This window comes from Schistocerca piceifrons, chromosome 9, assembly GCF_021461385.2.
Source record: "Schistocerca piceifrons isolate TAMUIC-IGC-003096 chromosome 9, iqSchPice1.1, whole genome shotgun sequence".
Lineage (NCBI taxonomy): Eukaryota > Metazoa > Arthropoda > Insecta > Orthoptera > Acrididae > Schistocerca > Schistocerca piceifrons.
The window spans coordinates 141,100,261-141,117,960 of NC_060146.1; the positions used below are offsets into that span (position 1 = coordinate 141,100,261).

The 17,700-nt window shown below is 44.8% G+C and overlaps 1 protein-coding gene across 1 annotated transcript in view; it reads right to left on the minus strand.

The window, feature by feature from the left end:
• The window catches only part of LOC124716767 (open rectifier potassium channel protein 1), a 259,963-nt gene that overhangs the window by 8,401 nt on the left and 233,862 nt on the right, over window positions 1-17,700 (minus strand). The window contains exon 10 of the mRNA XM_047243313.1: window positions 10,385-10,584. Within this exon, the coding sequence (XP_047099269.1) occupies window positions 10,385-10,584 (200 nt within the window). The remainder of the gene's footprint in view (window positions 1-10,384; window positions 10,585-17,700) is intronic.

Sequence of the window (17,700 nt, forward strand, 5' to 3'; positions counted from 1 at the left end):
TCCACCATAAGGTGCGTGGCGGAGGGTACCTCGTACCACAACTAGCATCTTCTCTCCCTGTTCCACTCCCAAACAGAACGAGGGAAAAATGATTACCTATATGCCTCTGTACGAGCCCTAATGTCTCTTATCTTTGTGTCTTTCCGCGAAATGTAAGTTGGCGGCAGTAAAATTGTACTGCAATCAGCCTCAAACGCTGGTTTTCTAAATTTCCTCAGTAGCGATTCACGAAAAGAACGCCTCGTTTCCTCTAGAGACTCCCACCCGAGTTCCTGAAGCATTTCCGTAACACTCGCGTGATGATCAAACCTACCAGTAACAAATCTAGCAGCCCGCCTCTGAACTGCTTCTATGTCCTCCCTCAATCCGACCTGAAAGGGATCCCAAACGCACGAGCAGTACTCAAGAATGGGTCGTATTAGTGTTTTATAAGCGATCTCCTTTACAGATGAACCACATCTTCCCAAAATTCTACCAATGAACCGAAGACGACTATCCGCCTTCCCCACAACATGCTTGTCCCACTTCATATCGCTCTGCAATGTTACGCCCAAATATTTAATCGACGTGAGTGTGTCAAGTGCTACACTACTAATTGAGTATTCAAACATTACAGGATTCTTTTTCCTATTCATCTGCATTAATTGACATTTATCTAGATTTAGAGTTAGCTGCCATTCTTTGCACCAATCACAGATCCTGTCCAAGTCATCTTGTATCCTCCTACAGTCACTCAATGACGACACCTTCCAGTACACCACAGCATCATCAGCAAACAGCCGCACACTGCTATCCACCTTATCCAAAAGACCATTTATGTAGATAGAAAACAACAGCGGACCTACCACACTTCCCTGGGGCACTCCAGATGATACCCTCACCTCCGATGAACACTCACCATCGAGGACAACGTACTGTGTCTATGCGGTTATTTCACCCAGTGTTACTTGCCGTTAGCACTGACAAACACCGCTAGTCTCCGTTGTAAAGAGATCACTGCGTTGTCTGTGGTAAGAGGTAATGCCTCAAAATTTGCCATTCACAGCAGAGACTCGACACTGTGGACCCTGGAATACTGAATTCCGTAATGATTTCCAATGCGTCTAGCTCCAACTATCACTCGTTGTCGAAAGTCCATTGACCCCATCGTGTGGGCATAATGATGTTGGAAAACTTTTGATATGAACCACCTGAACACAAGTGACAGCTCCACCAATGGACTGCCTTACGTACACATTACGTACATATCGGTATCCCATGACTTTCGTTCTTAAGTGTATAGGGTGTTTCCGTAAGAGAGCGCAAAAACGTTGCAGGACATAGAGAATGCTGAACCGAACAATTTGGGGCAGGGAAGCTCGGGTCGAAGAAGCCAGCTTACGGAGATAAGTAAACTTGTCTACGGCTTTACCTAGCACTAGTGTTTTCCAGATTACTTAAAACTAACATACGGACATGTTTTCACATACTGTGCTGTTTATTTATATGCGCATTCTTTATTTCCTGCAAGGAAACAAGGACGACGAGCTTGATAACTAGGGAGTCATGATGCAGGTTTTCTTTACTTGTCCGTAAATTGGCTCCGTTGTATGGTATTTACATTGTCCCAAGACGCAACGTGCTATGAATCAGCGACAGACCCATTCGTTACTCAGTGCTATTCAGAGACGTACAGTACAATACGATGGAGCAGTACCAGTACAGTTTCGCCGAATTCACCGACGTGCACCTTGTGCATGGGGAAGTACGTTGCAATACTCTCTCTGCTGAAAGGTTGTACAGGGAACGATTTCCTAAAAGGCGTCATCCGTCACGGCGAGTGTTTATTTCTCTCGATCGACGAATGAGGGAGATTGGCAGAAACAAGGTACCTGGCAACATGAAGACCACTCGCAAAGTAGATTCAGGAGAGGAAGTGCTGGAAAAAGTTGCAGCGGACACCACTACAAGTATTGCATAGTATTGCACGTGAAATGAGCGTTACACATTGTGGTGTGCATACTGTAAGACCTTCGGTACACACACCATCAGATTATTTGACTTGTCGCTCTAATGAAGTAGGCGAGTGTCAGCAATATGTCTCGTGGTCTTATTGTGGCGTGTTTATCTTCTGCCGTTAGGTCAGACGATAGAAATGCCACTTGAACGCTTAGAGTAGCAGATTGACGGTGACCAACTTTAAACAGAACTTGATTAATTTTCACACACATTTATTAAAATAATAACAAGCATAAAAATAACTTAACTTGGTTCTGGATGCTATTTATAATTGACAATCTGAAGTTCCTTTGGTCTTGGTACGTTAATCTTATTCTCACATATCTCTGATACTTGACAAAGTGTCTATACATTTATCTTCATGGCTATGTACAGGAATATGGTCATCTTATTAGGTGCAGACTGAAACTTGCCTACAGACCAATGCAGACCAATGCAGACTAACTAATCGGAGGTCTGTACACTCGTTGTAATACCTGGAGCATTCAGGTATCACTGTGCGAGTGTGATCCGCGAGGAGAAAAGGTTCTACGTTAGCAGCAATCTCATTGGCTGCGTTACATATTAATACGCGGATCGGCGGAAGCAGAATTTGGTCCGTCTTTATGGCAGCGCCATCTCGTAGTGCGGAGACGGACGAGCGTTGCGCCTGCGCTGTTGTGCTTAGCGGGACGCGCTCTAGTGGGAAAGTTGTGTACGCGCTGACTACGCGGAACTATGTACACAACACACATACTAGTTTGTGGCGAGTATTCCACGACGGACAATTACCGCCATATCACCCACAACGAGTCCACGCAACGCTTGTGACTGCCTTTCAGCCAAGGGTCGCATTGTGTTAGTGGTTGCTCCAACAATCGATTGATCGACCAGATATCCTCCAAATCGTGCTGTTTACTGACGAGGCCTCATTTGATCGTGATGGTATTTCGAACAGCAGGAATAGCCATGAGTGGGATAGGAAAACCCTCATGCTGTAGGAGAGTCTCACCATGAAGTGCGCTATGTGATCAAACATACGTTTTTCATATTAGGCCACTGCCACTGCCCGGTACTTCATATCAGCAACCTCAGTAGTCATTAGACATCGTGAAAGAGCAGAACGGGGCGCTCCGCGGAACTCACGGACTTTGAACGTGGTTAGGTGACTGGACGTCACTTGTGTCATACGTCGTGAGATTTCCATACTCCTAAACATCTCTAGGTCTACTGTTCCCGATGTGGTAGTGAAGTGGAAACGTAAAGGGACACGTACAGCACAAAAGCGTACAGGGCGACCTCGTCTGTTGTCTGACAGACACCGCCGACAGTTGAAGAGGGTCATGATGTGTAATAGGCAGACATCTATCCAGACCATCGCACAGGAATTCCAAACTGCAGCAGGATCCACTTCAAATACTATGACAGTTAGGCGGGAGATGAGAAAACTTGAAATCCATGTTCGTGCGGCTGCTCAAAAGCCACACATCGCGCCGGTAAATGCCAAACGACGCCTCGCTTTGTGTAATGAGCGTAAACGTTGGACGATTGAACAGTGGAAAAACGTTGTGTGGAGTGACGAATCACTGTACACAATGTGGCGATCCGATAGCAGGGTGTGGATATGGCGAATGTCTGGTGAACGTCATCCGCCAGCGCGTGTAGCGCCAACAGTAAAATTCGGAGGCGGAGGTGTTATGGGTGGTTGTGTTTTTCATGGAGGGAGCTTTCAACACGATCGGGCACCTGCTCATAATGCACGGCCTGCGGCGGAGTGGTTACACAACATCCCTGTAATGGACTGGCCTGCACGAAGTTCTGATCTGAACCCTATAGAACACCTTTGGGATGTTTTGGAACGCTGACTTCGTGCCGGGCCTCACCAAGCGACATCGATACCTCTCCTCAGTACAGCACTCCGTGAAGAATTTGCTGCCACTCCCCAAGAAACCTTCCAGCACCTGATTGAACGTATGCCTGCGAGAGTGGAAGCTGTCATCAAGGCCAAGGGTGGACCAACAGCATATTGAATTCCAGTATTATCGTTGGAGGGCGCTACGAACTTTTAAGTCATTTGCAGCCAGGTGTCCTGATACTTTTGATCACATAGTGTACGTTTTGCTGTGAATACCTGAGCCGGCATTGTAGGCAACAATCACGTTGGGTCATATCTTCTACCTGGCTGTCTGAATGATCACCTGTGCTTGAGGCTCGTGCAAAGAGTTCTATTCGAGTTGTCGGAGAATATACGCTCGGGTGTTCGTGAGAGATGTGGATGCAACATGACGGCGCACCGCCACACTTTATTGTGGATGCCCGCCACGACCATCTCAGTGGTGTATCTCCTAGTCGCTGATCGGAAGGGGAGGTCCCATTCCATGGCCTGCGACGTCACCTGACCTGCATCCCCTCGATTATTTGCTATGCCCGCGCTGAGTGACCGCACGGTTTGAGGCTCCATGTCACGGTTTGCGCGGCCCCTCCTGCCGGAGGTTCGAGTCCTCCCTCGGGCATGGGTGTGTGTGTCGTTAGCATAAGTTAATTTAAGTTAGTTTAACTATTGTGCAGGTCTAAGGACTGATGACGCAATGACCTTGCCGCAGTGGAACACCGGTTCCCGTGAGATCACCAAAGTTAAGCGCTGTCGGCCGTGGCCGGCACTTGGATGGGTGACCATCCAGCCGCCATGCGCTGTTGACATTTTTCGGGGTGCACTCAGCCTCCTGATGCCAATTGAGGAGCTACTCGACCGAACAGTAGCGGCTCCGGTCGAAGAAAACCATCATAACGACCAGGAGAGTGGTGTGTTGACCACATGCTGCTCCTATCTGCATCCTCAACTGAGGATGACATGGCGGTCGGATGGTCTCAATGGGCCACTTGTGGCCTGAAGACGGAGAACTAGGGACCAATGACCTCAGCAGTTTGGGCCGTTAGGAATTCTCATACATTTGAACAATTTTTTTATTTGGTGTGGGGATACATAAAGTCACTTGTGTATGAGACCCCAGGGGAATTAGCTACCATAATTGTAGCTGCCTGTGATGTGATTCGAAACAGACGAGGTATATTTGTCAGGGTGTGTCAGAACCTTGTTCGCCCATTGAGGTTGACGGCGGTCAGTTTCAGCACGTTTTGTAAGATGCAGAACAAATGGTACTTTACTTGTATGAGTGATGGTATTTGCAGTTAACTGTAACTAATGTAAATAAAAAAGTACACAGTAAAGTGATTTTATTTCTATTACCTCCTTAAGATTTCTTCTCCGACCCCAGTTTCCTACCCCAAACTGTTCAGTGGAGCATCCTCTATGTCCTTTCAAGTTTTTGCATGCTCTTACGGAAATACCTCGTATAGGGGGTGGTCCATTGATAGTGGCCGGGCTAAATATATCACGAAATAAGCGTAAACGAAAAAAACTAGAAAGAATGAAACTTCTCTAGCTTGAAGGGGGAAACCAGATGGTGTTATGGTTGGCCCGCTACATGGCGCTGCCATAGGTTAAACGGATATCAACTGCGTTTTTTTTAAATAGGAACCCCCATTTTTTATTACATATTCGTGTTGTACGTAAAGAAATATGAATGTTTTAGTTGGACCACTTTTTTGGCTTTGTGATAGATGGCCCTATAATAGTCATAAACATATGGATCACAACTTGAGACGAACAGTTGGTAACAGGTAGGTTTTTTAAATTAAAATACAGAACGTAGGTACGTTTGAACATTTTATTTCGGTTGTTCCAGTGTGATACATGTACCTTTGGGAACTTATCACTTCTGAGAACGCACACTGTTACTGCGTGATTACCTGTAAATACCACATTAATGCAATAAATGCTCAAATGATGTCCGTCAACCTCAATGCATTTGGCAATACGTCTAACGACATTCCTCTCAAGAGCGAGTAGTTCGCCTTCCGCAATGTTCGCACATGTATTGACAATGCGCTGACGCATGTTGTCAGGCGTTGTCGGTGGATCACCATAGCAAATATCCTTTCCCCACAGAAAGAAATCCGGGGACGTCAGATCTGGCGAACGTGCGGCCCATGATATGATGCTTCGAAGACCAATCCACCTGTCATGAAATATGCTATCCAATACTGCTTCAACCGCACGCGAGCTATGTGCCGGACATCCTTCACGTTGGAAGTACATCGCCATTCTGTCATGCAGTGAAACATCTTGCAGTAACATCGATAGAACATTATGTAAGAAATCAGCATACATTGCACCATTTAAGTTGCCATCGATAAAATGGGGGTCAATTGTCCTTCCTCCCATAATGCCGCACCATACATTAACCCGCCAAGGTCGCTGATGTCCCACTTGTCGCAGCCATCATGGATTTTCCGTTGCCCAATAGTGGATATTATGGCGGTTTACGTTACCGCTGTTGGTGAATGACGCTTTGTCGCTAAATAGAACGCGTGCAGGAAATCTGTCATCGTCCCGTAATTTCTCTTGTGCCCAGTGGCAGAACTGTACACGGTGTTCAAAGTCGTCGCCATGCAATTCCTGGTGCCTAGAAATTGGTACGGGTGCAATCGATATTGATGTAGCATTCTCAACACCGAAGTTTTTGAGATTCGCGATTCTCGCGCAATTTGTCTGCTACTGATGTGCGGATTAGCAGCTAAAACACCTACTTGGGCATGGTCATTTGTTGCAGGTCGTGGATGACGTTCCACATGTAGCTGAACACTTACTGTTTCCTTAAATAACGTAACTATCCGGCGAACGGTCGGAACACTTGGATGATGTCGTCCAGGATACCGAGCAGCATACATAGCACACGCCCGTTGGGTATTTTGATCACAATAGCCATACATCAACACGATATGGACCTTTTTCGCAATTGGTAAACGGTCCATTTTAACACGGGTGATGTACCACGAAGCAAATACGAGGTTTGTCCGGAAAATACGTATAAAAGTTGAATAATGTCTTTACGTTACAAGTTGCAGTCACCGCCAGGTGGGACTACTGCTGTAATCAATCCCATCAACTCTCAGTTCGAGTCAGAGCACTCTGCGTGAAGGTGGGAGTGTGCGGCAGCTTGTTGACAGTTACCCTTTTTCCCTGCCGTCGGCATGGAGCTCTCTCTAATTGAGTAACAGCGCGTCAACATCAAGTCTCTTGCAAAGCTAGGCAAGAATGGCAGTGAGATTTTTGAGTGCTTGAAACAGGTTTACGGAGACAATTCTCTGAAGGAACCAACCGTGAACAAGTGGTTAAAAGGGTTCCGGGATGGCGGAGAAGAAGCGAACGATGACCCTCGCCCAGAACGCCCGTCGACATCGAGCTCCGATGCTAATGTTGAATGAATTCGGGCTTGTGTTCTTGAAGACCGTAGATTGACAGTCAGAATGATTGCTGACGACCTGTCAATCCCCAATACAATCGTTCACGAAATCCTGACACAAAAACTTGAAATGAAGAAATGGTGTGCGAAAATCGTACCGAAGCTCTTGACGCCAGAACAGAAAGCAAAGAGGGTTGAGTGCTGTGAGGATTGGTTGGAAGCAGAGGAACGAGGGGACTTTCTCAACCGAGTCATCACTGGAGACGAGTCCTAGTTTTACGAATTCGATGTGGAGCTCAAATCTTAAAGCAAGGAATGGAAACTAGCAGGAGAACCGAGAGCAAAAAGGTCGCGAAAATCAAGGTCCAATGTGAAGACAATGTTGATTGTTTTCTTTGATTCTAGGGGCATTGTTCACAAGGAATTTGTCCCTCCCGGCCAGAGAGCGAACGGAAATTTTTACGTTGAAGTTCTGACACGTCTCAGAGCTCCGGAGTTGGCAAAAGGGGGCAGGTGGATCCTTCATCACGACAATGCGCCCGCTCACACGTCGCTCGTTGTGCGCGAGATTTTGGCCCGAAGCTCAATCACCGTGACAGACCACCCGCCTTCTTCACTCTATTTAGCCCCGTGTGACTTCTCCATGTTCCCGAAATGCAAAATGGTGCTTCGGGGGCGGCACTTGGGAGATGTGGAAGCCATCAAGGCGGAAACGACACGGCAACTGAACAACATCACAACTGAAGACTTTCAGCAATGTTATCAACAGTGGAAACGGCGTTGGCAGAAGTGTATCGCGTCTCAGGGCGAGTACTTTGAAGGAGACCATATTGTAATACCTGAATAATTGTAAAATAAAGTTATTGAGACCTTTGGAGATAAGAGAACGACTTGTATGAATATCAAGAGCTCAGATGGAAACCCAGTTCTAAGCAAAGAAGGGAAAGCAGAAAGGTGGAAGGAGTATATAGAGGGTCTATACAAGGGCGATGTACTTGAGGACAATATTATGGAAATGGAAGAGGATGTAGATGAAGATGAAATGGGAGATATGATACTGCGTGAAGAGTTTGACACAGCACTGAACGACCTGAGTCGAAACAAAGCCCCCGGAGTAGACAATATTCCATTGGAACTACTGACGGCCGTGGGAGAGACAGTCCTGACAAAACTCTACCATCTGGTGAGGAAGATGTATGAGACAGGCGAAATACCCTCAGACTTCAAGAAGAATATAATAATTCCAATCCCAAAGAAAGCAGGTGTTGACAGATGTGAAAATTACCGAACTATCAGCTTAATAAGTCACAGCTGCAAAATACTAACACGAATTCTTTACAGACGAATGGAAAAACTAGTAGAAGCCAACCTCGGGGAAGATCAGTTTGGATTCCGTAGAAACACTGGAACACGTGAGGCAATACTGACCTTACGACTTATCTTAGAAGAAAGAGTAAGGAAAGGCAAACCTACGTTTCTAGCATTTGTAGACTTAGAGAAAGCTTTTGACAATGTTGACTGGAATACTCTCTTTCAAATTCTAAAGATGGAAGGGGTAAAATACAGGGAGCGAAAGGCTATTTACAATTTGTACAGAAACCAGATGGCAGTTATAAGAGTCGAGGGACATGAAAGGGAAGCAGTGGTTGGGAAGGGAGTAAGACAGGGTTGTAGCCTCTCCCCGATGTTGTTCAATCTGTATATTGAGCAAGCAGTAAAGGAAACAAAAGAAAAATTCGGAGTAGGTATTAAAATTCATGGAGAAGAAATAAAAACTTTGAGGTTCGCCGATGACATTGTAATTCTGTCAGAGACAGCAAAGGACTTGGAAGAGCAGTTGAATGGAATGGACAGTGTCTTGAAAGGAGGATATAAGATGAACATCAACAAAAGCAAAACAAGGATAATGGAATGTAGTCTAATTAAGTCGGGTGATGCTGAGGGAATTAGATTAGGAAATGAGGCACTTAAAGTAGTAAAGGAGTTTTGCTATTTGGGGAGCAAAATAACTGATGATGGTCGAAGTAGAGAGGATATAAAATGTAGGCTGGCAATGGCAAGGAAAGCGTTTCTGAAGAAGAGAAATTTGTTAACATCCAGTATTGATTTAAGTGTCAGGAAGTCATTTCTGAAAGTATTTGTATGGAGTGTAGCCATGTATGGAAGTGAAACATGGACGATAAATAGTTTGGACAAGAAGAGAATAGAAGCTTTCGAAATGTGGTGCTACAGAAGAATGCTGAAGATTAGATGGGTAGATCACATAACTAATGAGGAAGTATTGAATAGGATTGGGGAGAAGAGAAGTTTGTGGCACAACTTGACCAGAAGAAGGGATCGGTTGGTAGGACATGTTCTGAGGCATCAAGGGATCACCAATTTAGTATTGGAGGGCAGCGTGGAGGGTAAAAATCGTAGAGGGAGACCAAGAGATGAATACACTGGGCAGATTCAGAGGGATGTGGGTTGCAGTAGGTACTGGGAGATGAAAAAGCTTGCACAGGATAGAGTAGCATGGAGAGCTGCACCAAACCAGTCTCAGGACTGAAGACCACAACAACAACAATTCAACTTTTATACGTATTTACCGGACAAACCTCGTACAGTCCGCACTGGGGGAATGTTACGTGATACCACGTACTTACGCGTTTGTGACTATTACAGCGCCATCTATCACAAAGCGAGAAAAGTAGTCCAACTAAAACATTCATATTTCTTTACGTACTACACGAATATGTAATAAACGATCGGGGTTCCTATCTACAAAAAACGCAGTTGATATCCGTGTGACCTATGGCAGCACCATGTAGCGGGCCAACCATAGCGCCATCTGGTTTCCCCCTTGAAGCTAGACGAGTTTCGTTCTTTGTAGTTTTTTTGTTTGATGCTTATTTCGTGAGATATTTGGCCCGGTCATTATCAATGGACCACCCTGTATAAAGTGTGACGGTTCGCGTCGGAGATTTTCGCAGATGCGCTCGGCTTGCGACCCGACGTACGTACCTTGCGTGGGCGTCGGCCAGAGCGAGCCGCGCCGCAGGTGGGCGGCGGGCGGCAGCGTCGGCGGCGGGGGCGGCGGCGCCGGCGAGTGCAGCGACTGCAGGGAGTGGTGCAGCAGCGGCGGCGTGAGCGACGCGGTGCCCATCTTGCGCCGCTTCCGGCAGCCGGGAGACTCGTCGGCGATGCCGGCGACCGCGAACCGGTCGTGCACAGAGGAGAGCGCGCGCAGGAAGTCCGCCAGGGACGTCTCCTCCAGCACGCTGCCCATGTGCTCCGTGTGGCCGCGGGCCTGCGCCGCGCCCTGCAAACAACAGCCGCCTAACCTTCAGCGACCTTCACCGGCGGAGGGTACCAACCCAGACCAGCCATTCGGGAGGGACTGGCTTTCTCTCGTGGGGGAAGGTAGGGTAAAGTGACGAAGAGTCTAAAGGCTCCCGTAAACCATCAAGCATTTTGTAAAAGTTAACTGTCAAATATTTGACTATATACATCGAGATTTGACGTGTTTGTCAAGCACCGATCGTGTTTGAGAGAAGCGGAAGGTAGGGTAATGTGACGGAGTCTAAAGAGCTCCATACACGATCAACCATTTTGTCAAACTTAACTTTGTCAAATATTTGACTGTGTACATTGCGGTTTGACGTGTTTGTCAAGCACCGGTAGTGCTTGAGAGAAGCGGAAGATAGGGTACGATGACAAAGAGTCTAAAGGCCCCTGTAAACGATCAAGCATTTTGTCTTTGTCAAATATTTGACTGTGTACATTGCGGTTTGACTTGTTTGTCAAGCACCGATCGTGTATGAGAGAAGGGAAGGTAGGATAAGATGACAGAGTCTAAAGGCCCACGTAAGTGATCAAGCATTTTGTCAAACTTAACTAACTTTGTCAAATATTTGACTGTACATTGCGGTTTGACGTGTTTGTCAAGCACCGGTCGTATTTGAGACAAATTGTGATTGACAAAAAGTTTGACAAGACGGCGAATGCTGTTTCTGTTAACGTTTCGCCACATTTTGTAAGGTGTCAGGCAAATCCAACACCTTCCATGAAAATCCTGACATGATAGCAAATCCGGCAGTATGTCAAATAGCTCCGAATAAATCCTGACATTAAATTAACCAAAGTAATACAATCAACGAGTGAGCAAATGGAATACCACAGACTAACACAAGAACGCCTAAATGCATGTCATACCTTCCCACCGTGAAACAGACGCAGTTCCGAGGGGAGAAACGAGAACAGAAGCCGAGAGCAGAGTCGTGTAGGCTAGAAGGCCCTACGATAAGGGACGGACACCCACATTGCCGGCCAACCGCCAAAACCACCCCCCAGGCCCATGTTAAAAGATAGAGCCCTCCAGAAGAACAGTATAGATCTTACAATAACACTAAAAGGGCCACACCAGCTGCAAGTTTTAGCGTGAGACTATACACGTCTCTGTTACGTAGCAAACATTAAAAACATTGCCCCACCACGAAAAGTATAACGTTTTTCATTGGATAGACAGAATTTTTGTAGGCGGAGCTTAAGGTTAACATTGAGACCGTGATTGGTCAGTTGAAAACACAGGCAGGTACCTTTTTCTTAAACCCACTTCGGTAAATTGTAGTAAAGAGAAGTTAGAGAGTTGCTACCAAGATGGCGAAGTGTGTGGAGCTGTGCCGCCCGCCACCCCCTGATGCTGCCTAACCACCGACAAGGTAATGAACGCACGCAATGCCGCATAAGAACGCATAAGGCTTCACTCAGAACTGCAGAAGTCTCATCTGTTACATCCCCTTTTTTATGTAATACTAGTGTCGATCGTCAATTGAACCTCATGGTATTTACATTTGCCACTTGAAGTTAAAATCTGAAACGCGATGATTTTTCTGTTATATAATTACTGAGAAACCACATCAGCCACTGTAATTTACGACAAGTTAAATAAGTAATTAAAGATAATTGAGAGTCACTGTAGACCATTTTGATAGTTTTCTCTTTTGTGAAACTTAATTTAAACCTAGATTATAGATGTGATATGGCATAGGTCACCCTTCGATTCATTGTAGAACTTTGAAACCCATTCAGGGAATATTCGTTCACATTTTTGTTGAATGCAGTTGGTTTTTATCATCCTGTATTAAAATATTTCCTTTCATCAATAGCGCAATTTATAAACGATGTTTTATGAGTAGAATAAAAATTCCAATGCTAAACTAAACTGCTTTTTCGACGTTGTTTTACCAGCTAACTAAAAATAGGAAAGCCTTGCACCCCTTCCACTAAATTTAGTTAGTATTAAGATTCTTTTACAGGGAGTGCAGTGGAGCTGACGCTGAAATCATTAAGTATTTGGTTATATCATCGCTAGTCTCACTGAACTCTTCTGAACTCTACATGCCATGTGTGGTCTGGCGTCTCCTTACCAGCAACAGGTCCCAGGTTCAAACGAGTCAATTCCCTAAAAAACACGCTCAGAGCGTCGTTGCGCGAAAGTGGTAGGGAGACACCATGCAGAATGTTAGAATTTGTTTAGTAAAAAAAATCTTTCATTGCGATTTACCTTGCTGTATCGTGAGTTTCCACTACTATGAAAACGACAATCAAGTACGAAATCAAACTAACACTGACAATTACCACAGTGGTACAGGTATCATTTCTTCCCCAGCCATACACACGGAAGAGCCAAAGAAACTGGTACACCTCCATAATGTCGTGTAAGGCCCCCGCGAGCACGCAGAAGTGCCGCAGTATAATGCAGCTTACACTTGACTAATCTCTGAAGTAGTGATGGAGGGAACTGACACCATGAATCCTGCAGGGCTGTCTGTCCATAAGAGTACGAGGGGGTGGAGATCTGTTCTGAACAGATATGCTCAATAATGTTCGTGACTGGGGAGTTTGGTGTCCAGCGGAAGTGTTTAATCTCAGAAGAGTGTTCCTGGAGCCACTCTGTAGCAATTCTGGGAGTGTGGGGGGGGGGGGGGTGGCGTGGCATTGTCCTGCTGGAACTGCCCAAGTCCGTCGGATTGCACAATGGGCATGAGAGAATGCACATGATCAGACAGGATGCTTACGTACGTTTCACCTGTCAGAGTCGTATCTAGATGTATCAGGGGTCCCATATCACTCCAATTTCACACGCCGCACACCATTACAGTGCCTCCACCAGCTTTAACAGTCCACTGCTGACATGCAGGGTCCATGGATTCATGAGGTTGTCTCAATACCCATCCATATACGTCCATCCACTCGATACAATTTGAAACTAGACTCGTCCGTCCAGACACCATGTTTCCAGTCGGCAACAGTTCAATGTCTGTGTTGATGGCCCAGGCGAGGTTTAAAACTTTGTGTTGTGGAGTCATCAAGGGTACACCCCGAAAGCCCATATCGATGATGTTTCGTTGAATGGTTCGCACGGTGACACTCGTTGATGGCCCAGCAATGAAATTATCAGCAATTTGCGGTAGAGTTGCACTTCTGTCACATTAAATAATTCTCTTCAGTTCTTGTTGGTCCCGTTTTTGCAGGATCTTTTTCCAGCCTCAGCGATGTCGGAGATTTGATGTTTTACCGGTTTCCTGATATTCACAGTACATTCGTGAAATGGTCGTACGGGAAAATCCCCACTTCATCGCTACCTCGGAGATGCTGTGTCCCATCGCTCGTGGGTGGATTACAGCACCATGTTCAAACTCTTGATAACCTGCCAGTGCAGCAGCAGTAACCAATCAACAACTGCGCCAGACACTTGTTGTCTTGTATAGGCGTTGCCATCCGCAGCGCCGTATTCTGCCTGTATTGGAACACCCATGCCTATGCCAGTTTCCTTGGCGCTTCAGTGCACTACGCATGAAGAGGTTACGAACATAATCAATGTTTTACGCTTACTGCGACATACAAGTGGGGTGGAATGAAATAAAAGAAATCGAAGTTCTCTAGTTCTTCCACGGACGATGTGGGCTATATATTCCCACATTCCGGTATGTTAATGACCCGTCATTAGAGGACCAAGTAGAAGAGAATAAATTTTCGCACACTCGTGTCTTCTTTTTCGATGTGAGGGTGAAGTAACGCTAAATATGTTGTTATACGTTTCACTGTCCATCCATAATTTTATACTAGCCGATAAGGCGTGGCGCCTTATATCACTCGTGTCTACACCTGTGTATCGGGAGAATGACTCATGTGTGTACAGTGACAGATTGTCCGAAGTGGGTTCAGTCGAGTATGTAGTTATAGTTTTCATCTACTAGAGGACAGAAGTGCACAAATACACTGAAAAACACGTCAAGAGAATGATTTTGTGAATTGTTCTGTTTATTTCTTGAAGGTTTTTTTGTTTATTTACGTTTGCACAGTTTTGTATATGCTTTTAGTAGTGTGAATGATGCGTGAATGTGGTCTAAAGTAAATATGTAGATCATTGTTCTACTGATAAACGCTGTACGAACTAGCGTGAGAAACTTTTAAGAGAGTGTGAATGCAGACGATGGAGAACTTTAAATCATAATATGTTCAGTATGTTTATGAAAAAACGAAAGCTAATTCGAGTGCAAATGAAAATAGTTAGTAACGTAAAATATAAACAAAATATCAGAAGGTTAAATACTTCTAATGTTCTAATGTGTGTGAAATCTTATGGGACTTAATTGCTAAGGTCATCAGTCCCTAAGGTTACACACTACTTAACCTAAGTTATCCTAAGGACAAACGCACACACCATTGTCTGAAGGAGGACTCGAACCTCCGCCGGGACCAGCCGCACAGTCCACGACTGCAGCACCTTAGAGTTAAATATTTATTTCGGGAAAAAGTACAGTTTGAAAGTGTGTTATTTGTTGATTGGTTAGTCATGAAAAGCGCGGACTAACGAGGGAGAATAATGCTTTTGTGTTGCCCTTAAAGAAAATTGACCAATCAGAATGGAGTATTCTTCGTGCGTCTTTTCTCTTGGATATAGAGAATGCTTACAACAGTCTAAAGTAGTTTGAGCACAGCCTTTCAATGGTACGGTCGTGTGTAGTATGAGCTCCGAAGGAAGTTGTAATTCGCCGAATGTAGTTGTCCTACATGCTTCAAAAGTGTTTTAAAGTGAAGGCTTATTTATTCCGGTGTTTTTTTAGAAAGTATGGATTTTTAAGTAATTTTGTGTATGAAAAAAGACAGTAATTCCGCGTGGCATATTGAGAAGATCGGTATCTAAAAAGTTGCGTGCATTAGACACCGATAGATATTGTAGTACGGCGAGCATTTTTATTTAAGAACAATACGTCCTTAGTAGCTGCCCATATTTCGGGAAATACGCTACCATAAACTTGCTAACGCGAATGAAAGGGTTTCTGCATGACTGTGCTAAGATTAGCACGGGCTTGGCAGTGAATGTGTACATTATCAAGGTTCAGAATATACCGAACTTTACCAGTATTTCCACCTTTCATTCAAAATTAAGACTTTTTCCGATTCTTGGAATAGTTACATTGTCCTAGTGCGAGTTGCAGTATGGTAGGTTTCTGCTCGGCTTTCCTACCAGCGATCTGCTGCAACGAGTTCACAGATAGGTGGAGGTAATCTACATCTACATCGATACTCTGCAAATCACATTTAAGTGCCTGGCAGAGGGTTCATCGAACCACCTTCACAATTCTCTATTATTCCAATCCTATATCTTTCCGTACGAGCTCTGATTTCCCTTATTTTATCGTGGAGATCGTTCCGCCCTATGTAGGTCGGTGTCAACAAATTATTTTAGCATTCGGGCGCCTTTCTTTTAATGATTTCCAGCCCAAATCCTGTATCATTTATGTGACACTCTCTTCCATATTTCGCGATAGTACAAAGCGTGCTGCCCTTCTTTGAACATTTTCAACGTACTCCGTCACTCCTACGTGGTAAGGATCCCACACCGTGCAGCAGTATTCTGAAAGAGGACGGACAAGCGTAGTGTAGGCAATCCCTTTAGTAGGTCTGTTACATTTTCCATGTGTCCTGCCAATAAAACGCAGCCTTTGGTTAGCCTTGCCAACAGCATTTTCTATGTGTTCTTTACAATTTAAGTTGTTCATAATTGTAATACCTATGTATTTAGTTGAATTTACAGCTTTTAGATTAGACTGATGTATCGTGTAACCGAAGTTTAACGAGTTCTTTTTAGCACTCGTGTGGATGACCTCTCACTTTTCATTATTTAGGGTCAACTGTCACTTTTCGCACCAGTCAGATATTTTTGTAAATCGTTTTGCAGTTTGTTTTGATCTTCTGATGACTATTAGTCGATAAAAGACAGTGTCATCTGCAAACAACCGAAGGCGGCTGCTCAGATTGTCTGCCAAATCGTTTATATAGATAAGGAACAGCAAAGGGCCTATAGCACTACTCTGGGGAACGCCTGAAATCACTTCTGTTTTACTCGATGACTTTCCGTCGATTACTATGAACTGTGACCTTTCTGACAGGAAATCGCAAATCCAGTCACATAACTGAGACGATATTCCATAAACATGGAATTTTACTACGAGCCGCGTAAGTGGTACAGTGTCAAACGCCTTTTGGAAATCCAGGAATACGGAATAGATCTGAAATCCCTTGTCAATAGCACTCAGCACTTCATGTGAATAAGGAGCTAGTTGGGTTTCACAGGAACGATGTTTTCTAAACCCATGTTGACTGTGTGTCAATAGACCGTTTCCTTCGAGGTAATTCATAATGTTTGAACACAATATATGTTCTAAAATCCTGCTGCATATCGATGTTAACGATATGGGCGTGTAATTGAGTGGATTACTCCTACTACCTTCCTTGAATATTGGTCTGACCTGTGAAACTTTCCAGTCTTTGGGTACGGATCTTTCGTCGAGCGAACGGTTGTATACGATTGTTAAGTATGGAGCTAATGCATCAGCATGCTCCGAAAGGAACCTAATTGGTACGCAGTGTGGACCAGAAGACTTGCTTTTATTAAGGGATTTGAGTTGCTTCACTTCTACGTTACTCATGTTGGCTGCTGTTCTCGATTCGAATTCTGGAATATTTACTTCTTCTTCTTTTGTGAAGGCATTTCGGAAGGCTGTGTTTAGTAATTCTGCTTTGGCAGTACTGTCTTTGATAGTATGTCCACTGTTATCGCACAGAGAAGGCACTGATTGTTTCTTGCCGCTAACATACTTCACATACGACCAGAATCCCTTTGGATTTTCTGCCGGGTTTCAAAACAAAGTTTCGTTGTGGAAACTGTTATAGGCGTCTCGCAATTAACTCCGCGCTAAGTTTCGAGCTTCTGTAAAGGATCGCCAATCTTGGGGATTTTGCGCCTGTTTAAATTCGCATGTTTGTTTCGTTGTTTCTGGAACAGTAATAGATCAAAGTAACCGCGCCGCCGCACTGCGTCCATGGTCTGGGTGTGTCAGCCCCACACCACACACTGTCCTTTTCC